The 25,639-nt window shown below is 48.9% G+C and overlaps 1 protein-coding gene across 2 annotated transcripts in view; it reads right to left on the reverse strand.

Annotated features, from left to right (window-relative positions):
• The window catches only part of PRPF8 (pre-mRNA processing factor 8), a 32,945-nt gene that overhangs the window by 1,365 nt on the left and 5,941 nt on the right, over window positions 1-25,639 (reverse strand). For both annotated transcript variants that reach the window (XM_019013322.4, XM_019013323.4), the window contains exons 12-39: window positions 25,455-25,574; window positions 25,211-25,345; window positions 24,251-24,380; window positions 23,663-23,859; window positions 23,192-23,398; window positions 22,894-23,057; window positions 22,615-22,741; window positions 22,307-22,499; window positions 21,839-22,026; window positions 21,130-21,368; window positions 20,431-20,577; window positions 20,042-20,252; window positions 19,767-19,883; window positions 10,378-10,625; window positions 10,083-10,262; window positions 9,743-9,878; window positions 9,465-9,634; window positions 9,170-9,299; window positions 8,904-9,050; window positions 7,847-8,007; window positions 7,363-7,554; window positions 6,527-6,764; window positions 6,261-6,389; window positions 4,658-4,771; window positions 4,402-4,575; window positions 3,356-3,549; window positions 1,786-2,025; window positions 1,551-1,692 (exon numbers count right to left, since the gene is read on the reverse strand). In XM_019013322.4, coding sequence (XP_018868867.1) covers window positions 1,551-1,692; window positions 1,786-2,025; window positions 3,356-3,549; window positions 4,402-4,575; window positions 4,658-4,771; window positions 6,261-6,389; window positions 6,527-6,764; window positions 7,363-7,554; window positions 7,847-8,007; window positions 8,904-9,050; window positions 9,170-9,299; window positions 9,465-9,634; window positions 9,743-9,878; window positions 10,083-10,262; window positions 10,378-10,625; window positions 19,767-19,883; window positions 20,042-20,252; window positions 20,431-20,577; window positions 21,130-21,368; window positions 21,839-22,026; window positions 22,307-22,499; window positions 22,615-22,741; window positions 22,894-23,057; window positions 23,192-23,398; window positions 23,663-23,859; window positions 24,251-24,380; window positions 25,211-25,345; window positions 25,455-25,574 — 4,770 coding nt within the window. The remainder of the gene's footprint in view (window positions 1-1,550; window positions 1,693-1,785; window positions 2,026-3,355; window positions 3,550-4,401; window positions 4,576-4,657; window positions 4,772-6,260; window positions 6,390-6,526; window positions 6,765-7,362; window positions 7,555-7,846; window positions 8,008-8,903; window positions 9,051-9,169; window positions 9,300-9,464; window positions 9,635-9,742; window positions 9,879-10,082; window positions 10,263-10,377; window positions 10,626-19,766; window positions 19,884-20,041; window positions 20,253-20,430; window positions 20,578-21,129; window positions 21,369-21,838; window positions 22,027-22,306; window positions 22,500-22,614; window positions 22,742-22,893; window positions 23,058-23,191; window positions 23,399-23,662; window positions 23,860-24,250; window positions 24,381-25,210; window positions 25,346-25,454; window positions 25,575-25,639) is intronic.

A 25,639-nucleotide genomic window follows, 5' to 3' on the forward strand; every position in this document is an offset into this window, starting at 1 on the left:
GTGGGGTCCAGGAATCTGCACTGCTCACAAGCTCCCCAGCTGATTATTAAGCATAGTATTCACAAGCAAATGAGCACACATGCAGCTCAGTGTATTTTCACAAGCTGAAAACATCTGGAAAACCAGCACTTGGTGCTATTTAAAATTTTACATTATCACCAACAAAGAAAGAGGATCTGTTTACTATAAACTCACCCACACAGGACATTAACAATCTTTTCAAATTTGCCAACCTGACAGCCACTAAATAGTGGGTTTGGGATGGAGTCTCACTCTGTTGGCAAAGCTGGAGTGCAGTGGTGTGATCTCAGCTCACTGCAACCTCCGCCTCCTGGGTTCAAGCAATTCTCCTGCCTCAGCTTCCTGAGTAGCTGGGACTACAGGCACATGCCACCACGCCCCGCTAATTTTCATATATTTAATAGAGACGGGGTTTCGCCACGTTGACCAAGCTGGTCTTGAACTCCTGACCTCAAGTGATCCACCCACCTTGGCCCAAAATGGTGTTTTATAAACTATAATATCCCTGATACACTAGTAAAGTTATGCATCTTTTCTCTTTTTTGAAGCAGGGTTATCTCTCTTGTCACCCAGGCTAGCAGGCAGTGACATGATCTCAGCTCACTACACTCACCACCCTCCAGGATCAGGTGATCCTCCCACCTCAGCCTCCTGAGTAGCTGAGATTACAGGTGTGTGCCACCATGCCTGGCTAGTTGTTTTTTGTTTTTTTTTTTTGTAGAGACACCATTTCGTCATGTTGCCCAGGCTGGTCTCGAACTCCTGGGCTCAAAAGATCTGCCCACCTCGGCCTCCCACAGTGCTGGGATTACAGTCATGAGCCACTGTGCCCAGCCTGGAGTGCAGTGGGATCATCAAAGCTCACTGCTTGTGTTCAAGCAACCTCAGCCTCCTGAGTAGCTGGGACTACAGCCACGTTTTTTTTTGTTTTGTTTTTTTTAGACGGGGTCTTGCTCTGTTGCCCAGGCTGGAGTTCAGTGATGCAATCTTGGCTCACTGCAACCACCACCTCACCTCCCAGGTTCAAGCAATTCTCCTGTCTCAACCTCCCTAGTAGCTGCAACTACAGGGGCATGCCACCATGCCTGGCTAATTTTTTGTATTTTTAGTAGAGACAGGGTTTCACCATATTGGTCAGGCTGGTCTCAAACCCCTGACCTCAGGTGATCCACCCACCTCGGCCTCCCAAAGTGCTGGGATTATAGGCATTAGCCACTGCGCCCAGCCTAGTGTTGGGATTACAGGCGTGAGCCAGCACGCACACCTGGTCAGGAATTTGTTTCTGACCGTATCTGTTCTCTTCCAAATACTATCAGGCCAATACTACAATTACTACCTTCTCTCAGCTGCCACAGCTTTTGCTATCTCATGGGGCCAAAACCCACCTCGTTGTTTTGGCTATCCTTGTATAATTACTCATCCACGAATCTTGAAACCAGCATCTCAAGTTCCAGACAATCTCAGGTCTCAGTTTTAGGCACAAAACGTGTTGGGCACACACTGTGGCCTAGCTGAGTCCACTTACTCACTTGGGCCCGAAGGTCAGATATGCAGATGAACTTCTTAAGCACATTCTTGGGAAGGATGTAGGTGTAGCCAGTCTCCTTGATGTCGTCAGATGAAACATAGATGTGATTGGTCCTTAGGTGCAGGTTGGCAGCAGAGATGGCCCTAAAAACAGGCAGGGAGTGTCAGCATCGCTCAGCCCAGCACCTTAGGTAGTGCAGCCGGCCTTTCCATCCCCACCCTCTTGCCCGACAGTACCTGACCCTCCACTCAGTCTTGGATGAGAAAGTCTGGGTCTCATAGTTGCTGGTGGTGGAGGTGATGATCTCATCGCCATGCTTGTTGACAGTGCGAGTCTGTGTTGCCGTCAGCTGCGACTGTTCCTTGGTCTGCTTCTCGATCTCAGCGATCTGCTGCCGCTGCTGTGACGGTGCCGAGATCTCCATACCCAGGATGATGTCTCGAATTTCTGATTGTGTCAGTGATGCCACGTTCACACTGTGGGGATGGTGTGGGTTATATTACAAGGATCCCTTCCCCTTGGTCACTTTTGCCTCAATGGAAAGGGTGTAACTTGGTAGGACAGGGCAGCCTATACTCACGCCCCAGACAATCCACAAGAGCTGCTTCTACAGGAAGTGTGAAACGGAGATGCACTAATACTTCCAAGATTCGTCAGATCCAAGCGGGACGGCACACTGCGTGTGCACCTTCCCACTGTTTAGCATCCATAAACCCCACGCTTCCTTGACCACAACAATGCTCTGGCATGGAACTATTTTCAGAAATGGAAACCCCAGAAACCCTAGAACACTGGTTCTTAATCAGAGGTGGTATTGTCGGTCACCCTATGGATAATTTTGGTTGCCACGATGACAGGGAGAGAGACGAGGGGAGGAAGGTGGGTGTGTGTGTTGGCAGCAGTCTCGGATACTTAGGGTCTCGGATGTTCAAAATTCTTACCATGTATGGACAGTAAAGAAATGCCCTGTTTGAAATGGCAACAGTGAGAAACAATGGCCAAGAGTCAGACTGAAGCCCTAAAACAGGGACGCTTCCCATACTATTGGAAGACACTGCCGTATCTCTCTTCTTTTGAGACTCTGTAAGATAATTTCTTTCCTTGTTTTCGAGACAAGAGTCTCGCTCTGTCACCCAGGCTGGAGTACAGTGGCATCATGATGGCTCACTGCAGCCTCAAACCCCCGGGCTCAAGCAAGCCTCCTGCCTCAGCCTCCAAAAAGCTGGGACTACAAGCGTGTACCACCACACCTGTTTTAAATTTTTTTTTTTGGTAGAGATGGCATCAGTCTCTTGTTGATCAGGCTGGTTTCAACTCCTGGCTCATGCAATCCTCCCACCTTGGCCTCCCAAAGTGCTGGTATTACTAGCATGAGCACTCAAGCCTGGCCAAGACAAGATAATTTCTTGAGAAACGTCTTTTTTTTTTTTTTTTTTGGAGACAGTCTCACTCTTGTCGCCCAGGCTGGAGTGCAGTGGCGTGATCTCGGCTCACTGCAACCTCTGCCCCCAGGTTCAAGCAATTCTCCTGCCTCAGCCTCCTGAGTAGCTGGGAGTACAGGTGAGCGCCATCGCACCTGGCTAACTTTTGTATTTTCAGTAGAGACGGAGTTTCACCATGTTGGCCAGGATGGTTTCAAACTCCTGACCTCAAATGATCTACCCACCTTGGCCTCCCAAAGTGCTGGGATTACAGGCATGAGCCACCGCGCCTGGCCTTCTTGAGAAACTTCTAAGCCTAAGTGCTTCCAAACCCCAGAAAACCGTATATAGACCTCCTGTCTGTCTCCCCACCAGCACTGCTCACTTGTTTTTCTTGCCGTAGTCAGCCAAGATCAGATCCTTGAGCTGCACCTCGACCTTGATCCATTCTTCGTCAGTCAGAGTGGGCCAGATGTGGTGTGGTTCTGTAATAGTAGTCTTGTCTGGCTTCAGGATCACTTTTGCCCGATCATTGTTCACATGTAGGGCACGCAGAATCAGGATGAGACGGGAGAAGGCCTGGGAAAAGATTTGGAAGAGTGGGGTAGGTCAGCTGCTTGAGGCTCTCCCACTTTAATCCTAACCTTTCATGAAACCCAAGAATTTTTTTTTTTTTTTTTTTTTTTTGAGACAGTCTTGCTCTGTCGCCCAGGCTGGAGTGCAGTGGCATGATCTCAGCTCACTGCAAGCTCCGCCTCCCAGGTTCATACCATTCTCCTGCCTCAGCCTCCCGAATAGCTGGGATGACAGGCACCTGCCACCACGCCCGGCTAATTTTTTGTATTTTTAGTAGAGATGGGGTTTCACTGTGTTAGCCAGGATGGTCTCAATCTCCTGACCTCGTGATCCGCCGCCTCGGCCTCCCAAAGTGCTGGGATTACAGGCGTGAGCCACTGTGCCCGGCCTTTTTTTTTTTTTTAGACAGTCTCACTCTGTCGCCCAGGCTGGAGTGCAATGGTGCCATCTCGGCTCACTGCAACCTCTGCCTCCTGGGTTCCAGTGATTCTGGTGCCTCAGCCTCCCGAGTAGCTGGGCCTACAGGTGCATCCCACCACACTTGGCTAATTTTGTTGTATTTTTAGTAGGGATGGGGTCTCGTCATGTTGGCCAGCCTGATCTCAAACTCCTGACCTCAGGTGATTCACCCACCTCAGCCTCCCCATGTGCTGGGATTACGGGCGTGAGCCACCGCGCCTGGCCCCAAGAGTTGATTTTTAACTTTAAGGTCTTAAACTCTCATGAAAGTCAACAGAGTTCCCACCCAATCTACAGGCTAAAAATGTGAAAATGGCAAAAACCTAAGACACAGGATCTTCTCCTAACCCTAAACCCGCTCCTCCTCCAGCGATCTTCTCTTCCCGAGGTTCATACCGTGTAAGATGAAATAGTCTTGAGCCAGTCGTCATAGAGGTTGAAGAGAACCATCTGGGGCTCAGTGGCTTTAAGGATGAGATCCCCAAATTTTTCCACCTTGAGACACGCCTGGAAAGGGAGTTGGAGCTCCGATCCTTTGATGACAATATTGGGGAAGTCCAGTAAGTGCACCTAAGACAAGATCAAGTCCAAGATGAGAAACTGCCTAAAGGTCTCAAGGTCTCTTTTCTCCTACCCCACCCCACCCTCTTACCTCCAGTGGGTCCAGCATGCCCTTCCTGGTGACAATGATCTGCTTGGGCTGCTCCTCCACAGGCAGAGATCGGATCAGGGCGGCCACCTCCTCAGCTGTCTTCCACTTAGCCAACTTAAAAGCAAGAAAGAAGAAAATGGAAATTTAGTCTCTACCCTCCCAGATCAACTAGAACAGAATATCCTAGTTTTGAAATAATCCAACTATGTTTCTATTGAACACTGATGTTAAATGTTAGGCACTTAGAAGGTAGAAAGAGTATCAAATGGCCTGGTCCAATGAGCAGGCTGACAGCCCCTTTCAACAAGACAATACCACAAGCTGACACATGAGTACGTGCTAAACTATACACTGTTTCACAGAGTTCAGGAACAAAAGAAATTAAGGCTACTAGGATCAGAAAAAAGCTGCACAAAAAAATGTGTCTTAAGGAGGGACTGTGATTAACAGAGCAAAGAGGGGAGTTCATTCTAGAAAGAAAAATACAAGCAAAACAGATTTGGAGATGAGCATCAGGGGTTTGGGCTACTAAGATCCTGGACTGAATGTAAGATGAAACATGCTATAAATGTAAAGGAAGAGAAACTGGCTGGACAGATACAGCCCAGCCAGATGTTGAATGTCTAGGAAGCTAAAGAAGAGTTAATTCAGCAAGAGTTCTGAGGTAGAGAAGAGATCTGGTCAAAGTGGATGTTTCAAGAATATGCGTTGCTGGGCCGGCCGCGGTGGCTCAAGCCTGTAATCCCAGCACTTTGGGAGGCCGAGGCGGGCGGATCACGAGGTCAGGAGATCGAGACCATCCTGGCCAATGTGGTGAAACCCCGTCTCTACTAAAAATACAAAATATTTAGCCGGGCGTGGTGGCGGGCGCCTGTAGTCCCAGCTACTCGGGAGTCTGAGGCAGGAGAATGGTGTGAACCTGGGAGGCGGAGCTTGCAGTGAGCTGAAATCAGGCCACTGCACTCCAGCCTGGGTGACAGAGCAAGACTCCATCTCAAAAAAAAAAAAAAAAAAAAAAAGAATATGCATTGCTGTCCAGGAGCAGTGGCTCACACCTGTAATCCCAGCACTTTGGGAGGCAGAGGTAGGCAGACCACAAGGTCAGGAGATCGAGACCATCCTGGCTAACACGTTGAAACCCTGTCTCTACTAAAAAATACAAAAAAAATTAGCCAGGCGTGGTGGCAGGCGCCTGTAGTCCCAGCTACTCGGGAGACTAAGGCAGGAGAATGGCGTGAACCCGGGAGGCGGAGCTTGCAGTGAACCGAGATTGCGCCACTGTGCTCCAGCCTGGGCGACACAGCGAGACTCCAGCTGGAAAGAAAAAAAAAAAAAAAAAAAGAATACGCGTTGCCTTTGGAAAAATGATTTTTGATAGCCCTGTTCAAGGTTAGAAATTCAGGAAACAGACCAGCTGGAAGGGAACGAAGCACCTCATACACTCTTGGACCTCCCACAGAATACTTCCCAAGGAATTTTGGGGATAAGTTCAAATGAGATGCTCTCAGCCTTTCATCTAATAAACCAGTGAATATTACCAAGTCCACCCCAGGAATAAGAGGCAACATGGTTCTACGGCCTCTTCATCTTTAAACCTGCTCACCTGCCCCAAACGCTTCTGTCCCGCCCACACGGACGTGTGGATTATCTTGAGGAACAGCTGCCCTGTGCGTGGGTTGAAGATGAAGATGGCTCCGTTGATGGGCTTGGTTGTCAAGTTCCCTTCAAAGGTCTAGAGGAGGACGGCATTCGTTAGCATGGTCTACACATCACCATCCTGCCTTCTTCCCAGCATGTGTACACACAGCCCATGACTCTCCCACAGCCATGTACAGAGTCCCGCACCTATACACTGCTGCTAACACTCACCTTGTGAATAGTCACTCTGTAGACATTGGTGTCATCCACAAACCAGATAATCTGGTTGGAGAAGAGCTCACCATAGTTCTGAGAAGACAAATAAGGCTCAGTGGGCTCAGATGAATAGAGCTGTAGCCCCTTGCGGATCCGTTCACGTAACACATACAGGGCAGGGTTTGCCTTCATGATCTTGGCCATGGCCTGTTGTATGAGAGGCTTGCTGCCTGGGAACCAGTTTCCATAGGCACTGTGAGGACAAAAGGGTCAAGAAAAGTTAAGACGAGGCTGACAGCCCCAAAAACAAGACAAACTGCCAACTCTACAGAGGAAGAAAGACTGTTGGCCAGGCTGACAACACTCTGCTCATGTGTACATACAGGCTGGAGAAGACAATCAGCGACCCATAGGAGGAATGGGCCACTTCCTCTCACTTAGGTAAAGTAAAAAAGTATGACTACATTAAAGTATGGAGCTAATGGAAAATACATGGATTATCTATTTATTTATTAATTATTATTATTATTATTTTTCTTTGAGATGGAGTCTCACTCTGTCGCCCAGGCTGGAGTGCAGTGGCGCAATCTCGGTTCACTGCAAGCTCCACCTCCCGGGTTCAAGTAATTCTCACCTCAGCCTTCTGAGTAGCTGGGACTACAGGCGCGGACCACCACACCCAGCTAATTTTTTGTATTTTAGTAGAGATAGGGTTTCACCATGTTGCCCGGACTGGTCTCAAACTCCTGAGCTCAGACAATCTGCCCACCGCGGCCTCCCAAAGTGCTGGGATTACGGGTGTGAGCCACTGCGCCTGGCCTGAAAATACATGGTCCTGAGCCTCAACTCACCTGTGCAAGTTATAGGCCAGGTCAATGGCGATGAGTACACCTGTGGGCGAAGGGTAGATACTCATGTTGTCGGTGGTGTAGTCCAGGAACTTGGCCCGGGCATAGCGCTCAATGTCGTGGGAATCATAGTCCCCCCAGCGCAACTGGATGTCAATCCAGTATTTCTGGGTGGTGGTGCTGTCCATCACATCCCTGAGGATGAAGAGGGTTCAAGCTTCTAGGAAACCATGGGCATAACCAATGTCCCCAGAACCAGAACCACTTAAATCCCAAAACCATCCCACCCACTCCACCAACTTGTTCCAGGTCAGCAAGACCCCAGAGAATCAGCAGATCTGACTAAGGGTGTTGACAGGCTCCAAGGGTAGCACTGGCTCCAAGTTTGAAACAAAGGCAGACAGGACAATTCCTAAAGTTGTAGGGCTAGAAGAACAGGAAAACAAAAGTGTCCTGGCTGCCTAGGGCTGGGTCCTGAGGCACTTACTTGGAGTCAGCCAGCAATGAGGGCCGGGAGACATTCCACTTATAGGAGGCAAAGAGCAGGATATCTGCACAGGAAGAGTTCATCTTATATGACTTTCGGGGATGGATTGTCTCCTTTTGTACTGTCTCAATTTCCAGTGCATCAAGTTCCTGGTCAAACACCTGAAGGAAAAGATGGAGAGATTAAGACTTGTTAAGGAAGCCCAATTAAAATCAGAGCTTGTACAATAAGATAATGAGGCAATAGGAGTCTCATCCTCAGAGCTTCCAGGGTGGATTTCCCATATGCAAAAGAGCAAGCTGAGCTGACTCTGTACAGCACGCTCTCCCTGCGATTCCATCTGAGCTGACTCTGTACAGTACCCTCTCCCCGCGATTCCACCTAAGCTGACTCTGTACAGCACCCTCTCCCTGCGATTCCACCTGAGCTGACTCTCTACAGTACCCTCTCCCCGCGATTCCACCTGAGCTGACTCTGTACAGTACCCTCTCCCCTCGATTCCACCTGAGCTGACTCTGTACAGTACCCTCTCCCCGCGATTCCACCTGAGCTGACTCTGTACAGTACCCTCTCCCCGCGATTCCACCTGAGCTGACTCTGTACAGTACCCTCTCCCGATTCCACCTGAGCTGACTCTGTACAGTACCCTCTCCCCGTGATTCCACCTGAGCTGACTCTGTACAGTACCCTCTCCCCTCGATTCCACCTGAGCTGACTCTGTACAGTACCCTCTCCCCGCGATTCCACCTGAGCTGACTCTGTACAGTACCCTCTCCCCGCGATTCCACCTGAGCTGACTCTGTACAGTACCCTCTCCCCTCGATTCCAGCCCACCTGAGCTGACTCTGTACAGCACCCTCTCCCCACGATTCCAGCCCACCTGAGCTCTCTGTATAGCACCCTCTCCCCTCGATTCCAGCCCACCTGAGCTGACTCTGTACAGTACCCTCTCCCCTCGATTCCACCTGAGCTGACTCTGTACAGCACCCTCTCCCCGCGATTCCAGCCCACCTGAGCTGACTCTTTACAGCACCCTCTCTCCTCGATTCCAGCCCACCTGACATAAGTCCATAACGATGCTCTCATGGATCTTCTGCCACAAGTGAGCTCGGAAGATCTGGATGAGAGAGATCTTCAGCGTGGGGATCTTGCCGTGCATGAAGATACCCGTCAGGTCTAGCTGCACCTGAAAGCCTACGTATACCTGCCAGGAAAACGACAATGTGACATTAGAGATCAAGAGACTCGGGCGCTCACGACATAACCAAGGCAAGAAGCAGCAACTGTTTTTAGCTTCCCCTCTCCAGTGTCAATCACACTCACATTGGCTCGATTAATGGTCGGGGACCACCAGAGGGTGAATCTACGATTGGGAATCTGGTTCAATCCTGATCGCTGAGCATTAGTTAGCTTCTTCCACTTCATAGATTCCTCAAAGCCACTGGCCTTCTCCCTGGGGAGCAAGAGAAGCAGGTGAGGTGATATCCTGCCATCTCCCAGCACACTGCTAACCTCCTGGAGGTGGCTGTCTGGGAAACACCACAGGAAATCACAGAGGCATACAAGAGATGAGCTCAAAGGGCTGTGACAGGTCCCTCTAAGAGAGGAGAATCCTCACCAGAAAAGCCCCTCCCAGGTAGGGAAGTAAGTGCCCTTAAAGAGTGTGTGTTCCAGAATGCCTTCCACACCGCCCAGGGCCTGGATCATGTCTGTACGGTAGTTGTTCAGGTTCCAGAGCTTCCCATCATGCCGCTGGTGTGTCCACCAGAACGGATTCTGCTTCAAAACCTAGATGGCAAGGCAGGCACGGTCAAGCTTCTGGGTGCCTATTGCCCCAAGTTTCGGGGATAGCCATGGATTTTCCTGACTCAGGGAAAAGCTCCTCCCTCTACATACCTGATACTGCTTAAAGTCAGTTCTGACACGCCAGCCCTTATCATAAGCCAGTGTGTGCCGGTCCTTCTGGAAGAGGGTATTGATTCGAGGAATGCCACGATCCCATGAATCTTCTAGGTCTTCTAAAGTCAGGCGTCTTCCAAAAAAAGAAAGATTCAAGTCAAAACGCAATCTCACATGAGGAGCTCAGCACTCCTTCCTGGCCAAAAATAATTAGGGTCAGTAGAACCAGCCTTCTCACCTCCATACAACCATGGCATGCTCTGACCCTGAACTCCACATGGTTCAAAGGCCACCACTGCCCCTGCCCCAGGGTTGGCATGCCCTCCTAGGTGCCCACCTGTTCTGAGCAATGGCCTCTTGCCTCTTGAGTGCGTACTCAGCCCAGACCCGCTGAGAATCAATGAACTCGCTCTCCCATGGCTGTATGTAGCGGTACAAGTTGGGAATGAGCTGGTCTTCTTCATGGCTCATTCCTGAACGAAAGTGTGTGATACCTACATCTGTCTGTTTGGACCACCTGTTTGGGGGTACAACCAAGATTAGAGAAAAAATAAAGCCTAAAACTAAAGAAATACCCAATTCCCTTAGGGCCTGAGCAATAGGGTTTAGAAATACGTTGAACCAGGCTGTACCTGAGGTCGGATTGGGGGATGAGCACATGGCCCATTGAGAGCATGCCGAGTCCACCCAGCTCCTTAGGGGTGTAGAACACAACCGGGGGGAATCGACTCGGCATCTTGGAGTTGAGTCCAATCTTGATACGTGTCTGGATCTTGTTCTCACACTTTACCAGTAAGTCCAAGAGCTCTTGGGTGTTCACCACAGCCTCCCGAAAGTATGTCATAAGGCCAATGAGAGCTGTATTCCACTTATTCACAATCTAAAGGTAGTAGAAAAAAAGTAAATTACAGATGAGCCAGGGGCGGGGAGGATGGAGACTACTTGATCCAGTTGGTTTTATCCCTACTACTAAAGAAAGATTTGAGGTCAACATCATTAGTCACTAGGGAAATAGAAAGCAAAACCACAATGAGGCTGCGCGCGATGGCTCATGCCTATAATCCCAGCACTTTGGGAGGCCAAGGTGGGAGGACTGCTTCAGCCTGGGAGTTGGAGACCAGCCTGGCCAACATGGCAAAACCCTGTTTCTACTAAAAATACAAGAATTCGCCGGGTGTGGTGGCAGATGCCTGTAATCCCAGCTACTCAGAAGGCTGAGGCAGGAGAATCGCTTGAACCCGGGAGGTGGAGGTTGCAGTGAGCTGAGATCGTGCCACTGCACTCCAGCCTGGGCAACACAGCGAGACTCCATCTCAGAAAAAAAAAAAAAAAAAAAAAAAAAGATTCCCCTGGGCCAGGCGTGGTGGCTCATGCCTGTCATCCCAGCACTTTGGGAGGCCGAGGTGGGTGGATCACCTGAGGTCACGAGTTCAAGACCAGCCTAGCCAACATGAAACCGTCTCTACTAAAAATACAGAAATTGAACCCAGGAGGCAGAGGTTGCAGTGAGCTGAGATCGCACCACTGCACTCCAGCCTGGGAGACAGAGCAAGACTCTGTCTCAAAAAAAAAAAAAAGAAAAAAAAAAGAAAAAGAAAAAAAAAGCACACCAGATGGAGCTATACAAACTAGTGAAGAACACCAGAAATAGTAAGTATGTGGGTAAAATGCAAAAAATATTTTTTCTCATTTTGCAATTTCTACAAAAGATAAAGGCTGTTCAAAGCAAAAAGAGTAACAAAGTATTATAGCACTTATAATACATGTACAATTAAAATGTTATGACAAAAATACTACTAAGAGTGGGAGCGGAACTTAAAGTGTATTATTCTAAGGTTTTTGTACTATATGTGAAGTGATCTGTAGTAGGCTAATGGTCACAGTAGATTACAGTAAGTGAGCGATGTATATACTGTAAACCTTAGAGCAAACAATAAGAAAAAAACCATGTAGCCAAATAACCACTTTTCAGCCAAATAACTGAAAAGTGGAGATAAAGTCACAAAACAACTAAATTCAGAAGAAGGCAGGACAAGAGAAAAGCAGAAAAAATAATTTAAAAAAAAAAGAATAAGACGGTAGATTTAAACTGAGCTACATTGCCACATTGACAGTTACATTAACCTTAATTGAGGTATTTAGACCATTTGTAAGGCAAACATTGTCAAATTGGATTTAAATAAAAAGGCCGGGCATGGTGGCTCACACCTGTAATCCCAGCACTTTGGGAGGCCGAGGCGGGCCTTGGGGTCAGGAGTTTGAAACCAGCCTGGACAGCATGGTGAGACCCCCCCGTCTCTACTAAAAATACAAAAATTAGCTGGGCGTGGTGGCACGCGCCTGTAGTCTCAGTTTCTTGGGAGGCTGAGGTAGGAGAATCGCTTGAACTCGGGAGGCAGAGGTTGCACTGAGTCAAGATCATGCCACTGCACTCCAGCCTGGGCAACCAAGGGAGAGACTCCATCTCAAAAAAAAAAAAAAAAGAGGTCAGCTGGGCGCGGTGGCTCACGCCTGTAATCCCAGCACTTTGGGAGGCCAAGGCAGGTGGATCACGAGGTCAAGAGTTCAAGACCAGCCTGGCCAAGATGGTGAAACCCTGTCTCTACTATAAACACACAAAAAAATTAGCCGGGTGCAGTGGCAGGCACCTGTAATCCTAGCTACTCGGGAGGCTGAGGCAGGAGAATCGCTTGAACTCAGTGGTCAGAGGTTGCAGTGAGCCGAGATCGCGCCACTGCACTCCAGCCTGGGCGAGAGAGTGAGACTCCATCTCAAAAAAAAAAAGAAAAAGAGAAAGGTCCAGGCCGGGTGCGGTGGCTCACACCTATAATCCCAACACTTTGGGAGGCCGAGGCGAGCTGATCAGGAGGTGGTCGGGAGATTGAGACCATCCTGGCAAACACGGTGAAACCGCGTCTCTAGTAAAAATACAAAAAAAAAATTAGCCGGGCGTGGTGGCGGGCACCTGTTGTCCCAGCTACTCGGGAGCTGAGGCAGGAGAATGGTGTGAACCCAGGAGACGGAGCTTGCAGTGAGCAGAGATCGCGCCACTGCACTCCAGCCTGAGTGACAGGACGAGACTCTGTCTCAAAAAAAAAAAAAAAAAAAAGAGAAAGGTCCAAAATTGATAATCTAACCTTTTACCTTAACAAACTAGCAAAGGGATGGCTATGATAAGAGAAGAAATCAATGCAACAAGGCCAGGTGTGGTGGCTCACACCTACAATCCCAGCACTTTGGGAGCCCAGGGGGGTGGATTACCTGAGCTCAGGAATTCAAGACCAGCCTGGGCAACATGGCGAAACTGTCTGTATCCAAAATACAAAGAAAAATCAGCCAGGTATGGTGGCATGTGCCTGTGGTCCCAGCTACTTGGAAGGTTAAGGTGGGAGGGTCTCCTGAGCCTGGGAGGCAGAGGTTACAGTGAGCTGAGACTGCGACACTGCACACCAACCTGGGTCACAGAGACCCCATCTCAAAAAGAAAAAAAATCAATGCAACAAAAAAGAGAAAAACTATAAAAATTAATGAAACCAAAGCTGTTTCTTTGAAAAGCTGAATAAAACAAGATAGCAAACCACAAAATACCAAATGATATAGTCAAGACTTTAAGGCAAAAAATGTCTTCTGAACAATTATTGAGGTGAAAGAGTGCGTTGGCTGGAGTTACTATAGTAATCTGCCTTGAGCAAATAGTATTCAGACAAGCAAGGAGAAAAGACTGCAGGTGAGATAACAGCTCAAACCCTACTACGAAAGCTAGACTGAGCATCTCGCATGTCCACAGGATGAGACAACCAGGCAGATCTACAGAAAGGAGGGGGGCCGGGTGCGGTGGCTCATGCCTGTAATCCTAGCACTTTGGGAGGCCGAGGCGGGTGGATCATGAGGTCAGGAGTTTGAGACCAGCCTCACCAACATGGTGAAACCCTGTCTCTACTAAAAATACAAAAATTAGCCGGGCATGGTGGCAGGCACCTGTAATCCCAGCTACTCAGGAGGCTGAGGCAGGAGAATTACTTAAACCCGGGAGGCGGAGGTTGCAGTGAGCTGAAATTGTGCCACTGCACTCCAGCCTGGGCAATAGAGCAAGACTCCCTCTCAAAAAAAAAAGGAGGGCCAGGGGCCAGGATGGGCTAGATACTGGGGTAAAGGCAAGTGGACGATTCCCATTAGGTTTAGTAAATTCTCAGACTGCACTTGGAATTGCTGATGTGTGTAACGGAACACAGTATTTCTGTTGTAGTTAACAGTGCTCTATCCCTGAAGGGGAGGAAGCATAAATTCCTGAGGAGCCCAGTGTTCCTTTACTAAATAGCAGAAATTCCTGGGGGATAAGGGGAGGCAGGAAGGAAAATAATATTTACTCAGGTCTACGTGTACTAGGTACCATGGTAAGAAATTTATATATATTATACCTCTTATGTCTTCATAAAAAAACAAGTTATAGAACTTGTCCATGACATAGCTTTTTTTTTTTTTTTTTTTTTTTTTTGAGATGGAGTCTCACTTTGTCACCCAGGCTGGAGTGCAGTGGCGCAATCTCAGCTCACTGCAACCTCCACCTCCGGGGCTCAAGTGGTTCTCCTGCTTCAGCCTCCAGAGTAGCTGGGACTACAGACATGCGCCACCACGCCTGGCTAATTTTTGTATTTTTAGTAGAGATGGGGTTTCACCATATTGGCCAGGCTGGTCTTGAACTCCTGACCTCGTGATCCACCTACCTCGGCCTCCCAAAGTGCTGGGATTACAGGCGTGAGCCACCGCACCCGGCCTATTTATTTATTTTTAAATATAAACAGGATCTTGCTATGTTGCCTAAGCTGGTCTTGAATTCCTGGGCTCAAGCAGTCCTCCCACCTCGGCTTCCAAAAGTGCTGGGATTGCAGGCATAAGCCACCATGCTCAGCTTTATCATGCAATTTACCAAGTAATATGGCTTACTAAATACCCCATTTCATTTAATTCTCACAAAAGCCGTCTGAGCTAGGTCCTATCAGTATCCCTATTTTACAGATGAGGGAATTGAGGCCCAGCATGGGCAATATTCCCAAGATCCCAACTAGTCATATGACAAAAATATGATGTGAACCCCATCTGACTCCAGAGCCTGTGCTTCTAACCACTAGAGTCAACTGCATCCTTACCCTCTCAGACACTCCTCCACTCCTCAGCCTCTAACTTCTGATATCCAGTTCCCTGATGCCTACAATTCTTTCCCAGGCCAATGGCCTCTTCTGCTCTCTCTCCTCTCCCCTCTTCCAGTATCTCAATGGAGTCTAGCATTTTTTTTTTTTTTTTTTTTTGAGACGGAGTCTTGCTCTGTCACCCAGGCTGGAGTGCAGTGTCGTGATCTCGGTTCACTGCAAGCTCTGCCTCCCAGGTTCCTGCCATTCTCCTGCCTCAGCCCCCCCAAGTAGCTGGGACCACAGGCGCCCGCCACCACACCCGGCTAATTTTTTGTATTTTTAGTAGAGACGGGGTTTCACTGCGTTAGCCAGGATGGTCTCAATCTCCTGAACTTGTGATCCACCCGCCTCGGCCTCCCAAAGTGCTGGGATTACAGGTGTGAGCCACCGCGCCTGGCTGGGTCCCGCACTCTTGATTCCCTTGCATTCAATCCCTTACCACTCTACAACTGTCTTCTAACAGAACTCTATTCCTTAATCACCAGTGTAATCTATCCACCTTCTCCATCCCTGTCACTGAGTAGCTGGGTGATTCTGGGAAAAACAAATGCTCAGAGTTGTCTTCCCAAAACCCAGCTGAGCTCCCAACACACCTTCCAATCCCTCTCAGTTTCTTCAGCAATCATCATCATACCCTAATACCATGAAATTCACTATGCACAACTTTCCCCTAACTGCAGCCCAAGAAAAGCTGAAAAACTCAAAATCCTGTTACAGCTTCCCACTAACCTCATCTATATCCACATCTTTCCAGACCTCTTTCCTGTCAGGTTCAGAGGACTTTTCCTCTGCTTGCTCTTTATTCTATCCCTAGAGAGACCCTCTGCACCTCTGCTCATCAATTACCTACTTTTCTTTTCTTCGAGACGGAGTCTTGCTCTGTCGCCGAGGCTGGGGTGCAGTGGCACGATCTTGGCTCACTGCAACCTCTACCTCCCGGGTTCAAGCAATTCTCCTGCCTCAGCTTCCCGAGTAGCTGAGATTACAGGCACCCGCCACCGCGCCTGGCTAATTTTTGTGTTTTTAGTAGAGACGGGGTTTCACCATGTTGGCCAGGCTGGTCTCGAACTCCTGACTTGGTGATTCGCCCACCTTGGCCTCCCAAAGTGCTGGGATTACGGGCGTGAGCCACTGTGTCCAGCCAATTCCACACTTTTCTCTTGTACACTCAACTGCTACTGGGCTCCTTCATTAAAACACACTCAAGTCACTGTCATTCAAAAACACCTGCACTGACTTACAGCTCCCTCTAGGTGGCATCTGATGTCCTCCCTTCTCTTCAACTGGCAAACAGATTGTCCTTGCTGTCTCCACTCACTCACTTCCCATGAAGCCTCACCCACTGCCATCTGGCTTCCATCCCTACTATTTCTGTAACAGCTCCTGCTAAGGTCACCAATGACGTCCTAACTGTCAAATCCAATGGATACTTTTCAGTCCTTATCTAACTGAAATGCTCTTAGGCAACTGACACTGCTCAGCATCACCCCAATTCTGGACACGTGTTCCTGAAGGCCTTGGTTCCAAGACCCGGAACCCTCCCACAGGTTCTGACCACACTTCATCTTAGTATTCCCCGCAGTTCCAAATTCCTCCCTCTCCCCTTCTCACTCCACGCTGTCCCTGGGTGATGTCACTCATTCTTGAGCTTTTGGCCTTTTGTGGATGGGCTCCGAAATCTACATCTTTAATCCAGACCTGTTCTCCATGTTTCTTCAGATTGCTTCTCACCTGGGAACCTCTAAGCTATCCCTGGCTGCTCTTACCTTTCTAGTTTCATTTCTCTCCCTGGAATGTCTCACTCATACTTTTTAAATCAAATCCAACAGACCATCAATTAAAGAGGCACCACTAAGGGAGCAGAAGGAATCAGGAACCTACACATGTGTACATATGTACTTAAATATGTATCTTGGAACTGAAGAAATAAGGTATAAATAAATACCTGGGGAAATCTCCATCTGAATGTTCTCAGGAACTTCAAACTTTATATATCCTAAACTAGATTTCTTTATCTTCCATCCTAAACCTGTTCTTGTTCATGTGGTCTTCCAGTTAGTGGCACTAACACCCACCTAGTCACCCATGCCAAAATCTGCACATCATTTTTGACTTTTCTTTGAGCATCCCAGGACCACAAAGTTCTGCTGATTTTATCTGCTAACTTCTTATCAAATCTGTTCCCCTCTTCCTACCTCTACTTTCAGTGCTCTCATCATTTTTATTGATTTATGTATTTTTTTGGAGACAGAGTCTCACCCTGTTGCCAGGCTGGAGTGCACTGGTGGCATCTCGGCTCACTGCAACCTCCGCCTCCCGGGTTCCAGCGATTCTCCTGCCTCAGCCTCCTGTGTAGCTGGGATTACAGGTGTGCGCCACCACGCCCGGCTAATTTTCATACTTTAAGTAGAGATGGGATTTCCCCATGTTGGTCAGGCTGGTCTCAAACTCCTGGCCTCAGGTGATCCACCTGCCTGGGTCTCCCAAAGTGCTGGGATTACAGGCGTGAGCCCCCGCGCCTGGCCTGCTCTCATCATTTTTATCTGGACTTCTTCAGTGGTCCCCAAACCTGGTCTCCCATCCTATCCTTTCAGGTCCATCTTTCTCACAGCTGCAAGAGTGAATCATCTAACACAGAAATTTGACAAAGTCTACATCTGTAGTGTGAGAAGTCAAAAAAAAAAAAAAACAAACACAGAAAAACTCATCTGACAAAGTCACTCTGTGCTTAAGACCCTTACATGATTCTTCCTAAGGTGTGCGATGCCCTCCATGATATGGCTCTCCACTATTTCTCCAGCCTCATCTCTTAACATTCCCAATTCCACAATTTACTCCAGCAAACCTTGAACTTTCCATGGTCTCATGTACACCAAGCTAGTTACATCGCCACACTTCTGGCTAAAGGAATGCTCTCCCTCACCTGTCTCATCACACACTACTTCTTTCAGGAATCCTTTCCTCTTCCACTTCCAGACTGGGCTAGAGCAATCACTAACTCTAGTGCTCTCACAGATTCCCAGATACAGGTTAATCTAAAACCCAAAATGCTCACAAAAAGCTGAAACTTTCTGAGTCCCAACATTCTGAGCACCAACATGATGCTCAAAGGAAATGCTCATTGGGGCATTTCAAATTTTGGATTAGGGATGCTGAACCTGTAAGTATAATGAAAATATTTCAAGGCTGGGCACGGTGGCTCACACCTATAATCCAGCACTAGAGAGGCTAAGGCAGGAGGACTGCTTGAACCCAGAGTCTGAGACCAGCCTGGACAAGAGAGTGAGATCCCAGCTCTACAAAAAATTTAAAAATCAGGCCGGGCGTGGTGGCTCACGCCTGTAATCCCAGTACTTTGGGAGGCTGAGGCAGGCGGATCACAAGGTCAGGAGTTCGAGCCCATCCTGGCTAACACGGTGAAACCCCTTCTCTACTAAAAATACAAAAACTTAGCCGGGCGTGGTGGCAGGCGCCTGTAGTCCCAGATACTCAGGAGGCTGAGGCAGGAGAATGGCGTGAACCTGGGAGGCAGAGCTTGCAGTGAGCCAAGACTGCGCCACTGCACTCCAGTCTGGGTGACAGAGCAAGAGCAAGAGGAGTCTCAAAAAAAAAAAAAAAAAAAAAAAATTAAAAATTAGCCAGGCATGGTGGCGTATGCATCTGTGGTCCCAGATACTTGGGAGGCTGAGGTGTGAGGATCACTTGAGCTGCAGTGGGCTATGATAGCGCCACTGCCCTTCAGCCTAAGTGACAGTGAGACCCTGTCTCTAATAAAAATAATGAAAGTATTAAAAAAGAAAATCTGAAATCCAAAACATTTCTGGTCCCAAGAATTTTGGATAAAGGAAACTCAACCGTAATGCAATAGTTCTAAAACATAATAGAACGTATCCTTAACAGACTCAACTAAAAAACAGAAAACATTCCGCGCATGCAAATGCCGCATATTTAGAGATATGAAGGTCGAAATGCAAGAAAAATGTTATAGCTAAGAGTTACTCTAATGGAAACCAGAGTAAGGTAACTTTTTTTTGTTTGTTTGTTTTCTGAGATAGAGTTTTTGCTCTGCCGCCCAGGCTGGAGTGCAATGGTACAATCTAGACTCACAGCAACCTCCGCCTCCCGGGTTCAAGCAATTCTCCTGCCTCAGCCTCCCAAGTAGCTGGGATTACAGGCGCCTGCCACCAGGCCCGGTAAATTTTTGTATTTTTAGCAGAGACGAGGCTTCAGAACCACATTGGACAGGCTGGTCTCAAACTCTTGACCTCAGGTGATCCACCAGCCTCGGCCTCCCAAAGTGCTGGGATTACAGGCGTGAGCCGCCGTGCCCGGCCGAGGTAACTTTTTAAATTTTGTGAAAACTTAAATATACGTAGTTCAAAATTCCTCAGATTTTTCTTTCTCAATTCCGGTTGTCTTCAGCTGGGCCTCTGAAGGTAAGTGAAGGAGAAACGAACCCCGAGATGCCTACAAGAGCTGCTTTTTCACAGGTTCTCTATGCCACTGGTTAACATAACTTAGATAAGCCCCTGAGAAAATGCAAAAATAACGCTTTTCTGTTCAAAATAATAAATCCAACTTTTACTCTTGCCTTAATTTACAATCATCACAACTCCACAAGAAGGAGGCTACACCATTTCTACAAGGAATGCTCAGAAAATAACGATGAAGTGACCTGACATACTATAAGCCACTATGGCACAGAGCATGGAAACTGGCACACTAAGCAAAGAGGAGAAGGAAGAAGCCAGCAGGGGACGAAGTGAAAGGGATGTGAAATGAGCAGAGGACAGCAGAGGACAAGAGGGAAGCTGGGCATGACGGCCTTGTACCTTGGTGAAGGTGGTGGACCCAGAGGCCATGAGAATCTGACGCACGCGGTTGTGGAAGCGCTGCATTGACTCATCGTCCACACGCAGGAAACACTGAGCTGTGCGCTCCTTAGTAACCTAAACCACAAAGTCAAGGTTAACATGTCCGAGGAACTCCCATAGAAGCAAGTGCCAACTGTGCCCACCACTCAGTCTTTCCACCCAACAAGACTCCGGTGACTGACCCAGGAAGTGCAGGCGCGCTCATGGCACTCCCAGCCCCACCCAGGCTGTACCTCATTCTGCAGGTTCCAGACCCCGTCCTTGTGGGTGAACTCCTCATAGCTGGTGCGGCACTTAGGCAGGATGCGGCACTCGAAGCCACACATGTTGAACAGCAGGTTGGGGTTGTCCTTACTGTACACAGACACGAAGCTGTTCTCCCACTGAACTGTAGTCACCGACCGTGGCAAGCGGTTCTTGATGTCCCAGAATACTGCCCGGCCTCTGCCCACAGAGAACACATGGTCACAGCAGTTTCTTGGAAGGAACTTCCCTTCAAAGGCCAACTGATGACATCCTGACACAGCCACGCCTCTCCCACCCAGGACACAGCCTCAGGTATGCCCTCTCGGGGCCTTTAGCCTATGTCCTTCCAGCTCACACAGCCCCAACCTAGACTCACAAGTTAACATCATGTTTCATGAGGCGCATGCGGGCATCTCGGGGCCAGCACTTCTTGTTGTTATAGCCAACGATGTTTTCATTGTTGGGGTCAGGGTGCTCTGTCAGGTAACGCTGAATCAGGTCCCGAGCCTCATCTGCTGTGAACCTACACCAGACCAGGTACATTGCTGAGGCCCCAATACACTGAGATTTGGGACACCCACAAGTCCTCCAGCTCCACAGACGGAGACCCCACCCCACCCTACCCCCACCCTCCCCGGGCTTCATTCCATTTTATTTTTATTTATTTATTTATTTGAGACAGAGTCTCGCTCTTTCCCCAGGCTGGAGCGCAGCGGCGCAATCTCGGCTCACTGCAAGCTCCGCCTCCCAGGTTCACGCCCTTCTCCAGCCTCAGCCTCCCAAGTAGCTGGGACTACAGGCGCCCGCCACCACGCCCGGCTAATTTTTTGTATTTTTAGTAGAGACGGGGTTTCACTGTGTTAGCCAGGATGGTCTCGATCTCCTGACCTCGTGATCCGCCCGCCTCGGCCTCCCAAAGTGCTGGGATTACAGGCATGAGCTACCACGCCCCGCCGCTTCATTCCATTTTAAAGCCCCAACAGCAGTTAAGTCAACTCAGGTACAATAGCTGATTTCAGAGCCAAAGCATATGCCTCAGTACCCTGCAAGGCTAGGAATCCAGGAAAGCCCTCACCTGAAAAAAATATGGATGCGATCAATGTATCTGCAGAAGAGACGGATGGGGTGGGCAGCCTCAGTGGCTATGTCCTGGAAACTGAGAAAGTCATTTGGCATCTGAGGGGGCCCAGCCATCTCACTGGCCCGGTGTAATCCCAATACAAGCAAATCCATCACCAGGCCATAATACTGCACGATGAATGAGGCAAACTGCAGGCCTCTGATGATCCCATATGAATTCGTATGGTTCATGTCCTAGAAAGAAAGAACTACAATTCTTAACAACATGAGCCATGCCCCAGGATTCTCCAGGGTCAACCTCTTTTGTTCTCCCCTCAGCAAATTCTACTTTTTTCCACTCCCGAGGTGGAGTTGTGCTCAGTCACCCAGGCCGGAGTGCAGTGGCGCAATCTCAGCTCACTGCAACCTCCACTTCCCGGGTTCAAGTGATTCTCCTGCCTCAGCCTCCCGAGTAGCTGGGATTACAGGCGCCCACCACCACACCCAACTAATTTTTGTATTTTTTTAAGTAGAGACGGGGTCTCACCATGTTGGCCAGACTGGTCTCGAACTCCTGACCTCGTGATCTGCCCACCTCAGCCTCCCAAAGTGCTGGGATGACAGGCGTGAGCCACTGCACCCAGCCTCCTCCTCAGCAAATTCTGAGTCAGTGGGCCAGACAAGTACTCCACACACAATTCCATGCTACTGCGCCTGAGACGCACCTTATAGTTGATGACGACGTTGTTCTTGGCTGTCATGTAGTCGGCTATGTTGTGGTCCACGATGAGGCGCAGCAGCCTATTGAGCAGAGTCAAGTCGATCTTCTCATACATCTTCTCAAAGCGGGATTCCAGCATGACATTGCACTCGCCTTCACTCGTCTCCCACACGTCCTGCAGGTTATTGATGCCTGAGGAGTAGCAAGGCAGGTCTCCAGCAGGTTAGAAATCCTCTTGCAAGACTAGCCCCACAGTAACTATCATTACCTTCCATAACCAATCCCACTACGATTCCACGTATTCATCTGGATTGCTTTGACTATGGGCTTTTCCTCAGTTTAACATGAACACTACTTCCCTTTACTACCACGCATCAAGAGAGTAAACCAATCATGCTGCCCAGATGAGATTTTTGACATAGAACTGAATTCCTCCCCCATTCCTCACGGGGCGATCTCATGAAAGTTCTACCTTGACACCACTTGTAAACAAGCAGCGGAGGTGGTTCTGTGTCAGCAGGCTTAATCCAGGGTGGGAACAGGCGGCGCTTGTCAGCTTCATACCACAGGTACTGGTCCAGGTAAGCATCAGTTATCTTCTCCAGGGGCTCAACGTCATATACTGGAACGAGGTGGCTATAGAGATCCATGAACTCAATGCCCACCTGTGGGACAAGGAGGCTGGTTCACACCAATCCACCAACTGCTACCTTTGGTAGAACCAAAGACAACTGCTACCTTTGATAGAACCAAAAAGAAAACTTGGGAGGCCTCACTCACCTCTTTGAAAGCTCTCTGTGTGAGGAGGTGACGCTTGATGCGGGACAGCGCCTCGTGGGGGTTATCGTAGGCCTGCTCGATCAGACCCAGCTCCTCCCTCTGAGACTGGTTCAACCGAGACTTCACACTGACAAAAGCAATGGGAAGGGTGAATGGGAAAACTAGGAGGAAGTAAAACCAGGAAAGACTGGGGCTACACCTTCTTTCTTTGGACTCTGAGGATGACGCCATTCCCTGGTGTCACCTTCCCAGCAGGAACCTATCTACTCTACTACTCACCTATAAGCTTCCTTGAGCCGCTCCAATGCCAAGATGAGCAACTTGGTGTCATGCTTATAGGAGAGTGGGGGGAATGGGATGGGTGAGAACCTGCGGCTTTCCAACCAATGCACTGTGGTGGTATATACTGCCACTGCTTCCTCCGCTGTGATGTAAGGCCCGTCCTGTAAGGTGGACATGAAATTAGCCTCCCGCTACAGCCCGATCCCGCCAGAACAAGGTTCAGTCACAACTCTACAGTCCTCCCTCTTGCCCACTCCCCCACCACTCACACCCAGCCCAGCCTACTCTGCCCAACCTTCAGGTAGTTGTGCTGCCGCTCCTGTTCTGCCTTCAGATAGAGCCGGGTGAGGCGGCCCAGATTCTTTTTACAAACAGTCTTGTCCACAGTGGCCCCTCGGCGGATCCGTTCTCGGTTGTAGTGGGCAGTGTTGGTCCACCAGTCAGCCTTGGCCTTCACATATCGAAGGATCATATTCTCTATGGGCGTCGGCAGCCCAGGGACCTAAAAGTCCAAAAAGCACAATCAAGCCAGGATCCAGACAGGCACTGTGGCACACATCTGTAGTCCCGGCTACTCAGGAGGCAAAGGAGGATCGCTTGAACTCAGGAGCTTGAGGCCAGCCTAAGCAACATGGTGCTTCTTTTCCCTGTCTAAAAGGGAAAAGAAAAGAGATTGGAGCCAGATAGCCCCCTAATGATTCCTGAAGTGGTAATCCTAACCTAAAGACGGATGTTTACGCCTCCAAGGAAATAAAGAGACACCCACCTTCCAGGGAATGTTGGCTTTCCAGCAGCGCCAGGCTTCACTGAGGTGCTGCAGGATTGTCCGAGCCTTGTTCTGCTTGATCCCCTCAGGCATCATGTCCAGAATATCATGCATCACAGCTGCCCGCAGCTCAAGGTCAAAATGTGACTCCACTCGCTGCTTTGTTACTGTCTTTGCCACCCCCTTTGAGTGTCGACCTGGAAGTAGAGTGTCCCAAGGGGATTACAAGGAAGATTCCTTGCTTTCAGTAAGGGTCTCTACCTTCATGCTCCTCACTCATTATGGTTATTAATAAAATTAGGTATTAACAAAGGGTCCCTGTGCCCAGCATATGCAAAAAGACGAGCTACTTAAACATTCACAACTATGCTTCTGAGGAATTTCCACTCCTGCAAATGCATGACTGCCTCTCAAGGCCCCAGAAGGAAGCCCAAGAAATAGAATACTAGGTCAGACTCATTTCAGAACTGGACCTAAAGGCAATCCAGTAGGAAGAGTGCTCATACAAGAGCAGGGAACAGACTCAAACAGGGGCAGGTACTTTTGAAGCAATAACAGGAGAAGTTGGACACAGAGAAAACCACTCACCTTCAAACTGCCGGGCCAGGAGGTTGCCAAGCCATCGCTCCAACAAAGGGGTAATGCCACGCATGAAAAACAGCCAGACTCGCCAACCGGCAGCCCAGAAGCCACAGCCAGGACCCTTCCCTACAGGGCCCTACGATCCCAAGTAGAAGTTAAGAATACAAGTTAGCAATGCATTTAAACAACAATAGAAACCTGGGCAGAGGTGGGGCATATATGTATAATATACATACAGAGAAATGTATGTATGGCAGTAGAGGGGTAAAAAGAAAAAAAAACTCTGGGACCTCAACATCTAAAACAAAAGGGTAAATGAGAAACCTTAAGGCAAAAACCGGGAACTAAGATCACCCATGTGAATTTAAAGGAGCAGTAAGGACACAGTCATAGCTGCTCTCCAAATAGGTCCCTGGAAAGAGCCCTGTCTAAATGTATACATGAAAAAAGATCTGAGAAAGTTAAGTCCAGTGAGGCTGGGCACGGTGACTCACGCTGGTAATCCCAGTACTTTGGGAGGCCGAGGAGTGTGGATCACCTGAGGTCAGGAGTTCAAGACCAGCCTGGCCAATACAGTGAAACCCTGTCTCTACTAAAATTTCAAAAACTAGCCAGGCATGGTGGTGCGCGCCTGTAGTCCCAGCTACTTGGGAGGCTGAAGCAGGAGAATCACTTCAACCCGGGAGGCGGAGGCTGTGGTGAGCCAAGATCGTGCCATTGTACTCCAGCTGGGGCAACAGAGCAAGACTCAGTCTCAAAAAAAAAAAAAAAAAAAAAATTGCCAGGCGTGGTGGCAGGCACCTGTAGTCCCGGCTACTCGGGAGGCTGAGGCAGGAGAATTGCTTGAACTCAGGAGGCGGAGGTTGCAGTGAGCCAAGATCGTGCCATTGCACACCAGCCCAAGAGACAAGAGTAAGACTGTCTCAAAAAAAAAAAAAAAGAAAGTCAGTAAAGTCAGGGTCTCACCGTGTTGAAACGATAATAGATGAGATGCTTCAGGTCCTTGCACATGCGAATCTGTCGCATCAGCTTGTATTTGTATCGATACATGCCCGTCAACTGCCCAACATGGGCAAATATATACTGCAATCCATCTGCCAGCTGCAATACAATTGCCCCATCAGACCTGGAGCTTAAACCAGCTCCACAGTCAGCACAGGCTTCCTCCAGCCTCCTCACCCAGGCAGGGGTTGGGAATACCTAACCTTACCTGGAAGGCATCCACATTGCCCAGCCGATACTGCACGTGACTATCCACCACCAGCTTAGTCAAACGCAGAACTTCCCGACACAGGTGGAAAGCATTCCCAAAACGAGATTTCTTTCTTTCCTGGAGAAGATGCAAAAAACAGAAAGAACGTGAATGAGCAATGGACCCAACTGATGTATGCCTTC

This window comes from Gorilla gorilla, chromosome 19, assembly GCF_029281585.2.
Source record: "Gorilla gorilla gorilla isolate KB3781 chromosome 19, NHGRI_mGorGor1-v2.1_pri, whole genome shotgun sequence".
NCBI classification, from domain to species: domain Eukaryota; kingdom Metazoa; phylum Chordata; class Mammalia; order Primates; family Hominidae; genus Gorilla; species Gorilla gorilla.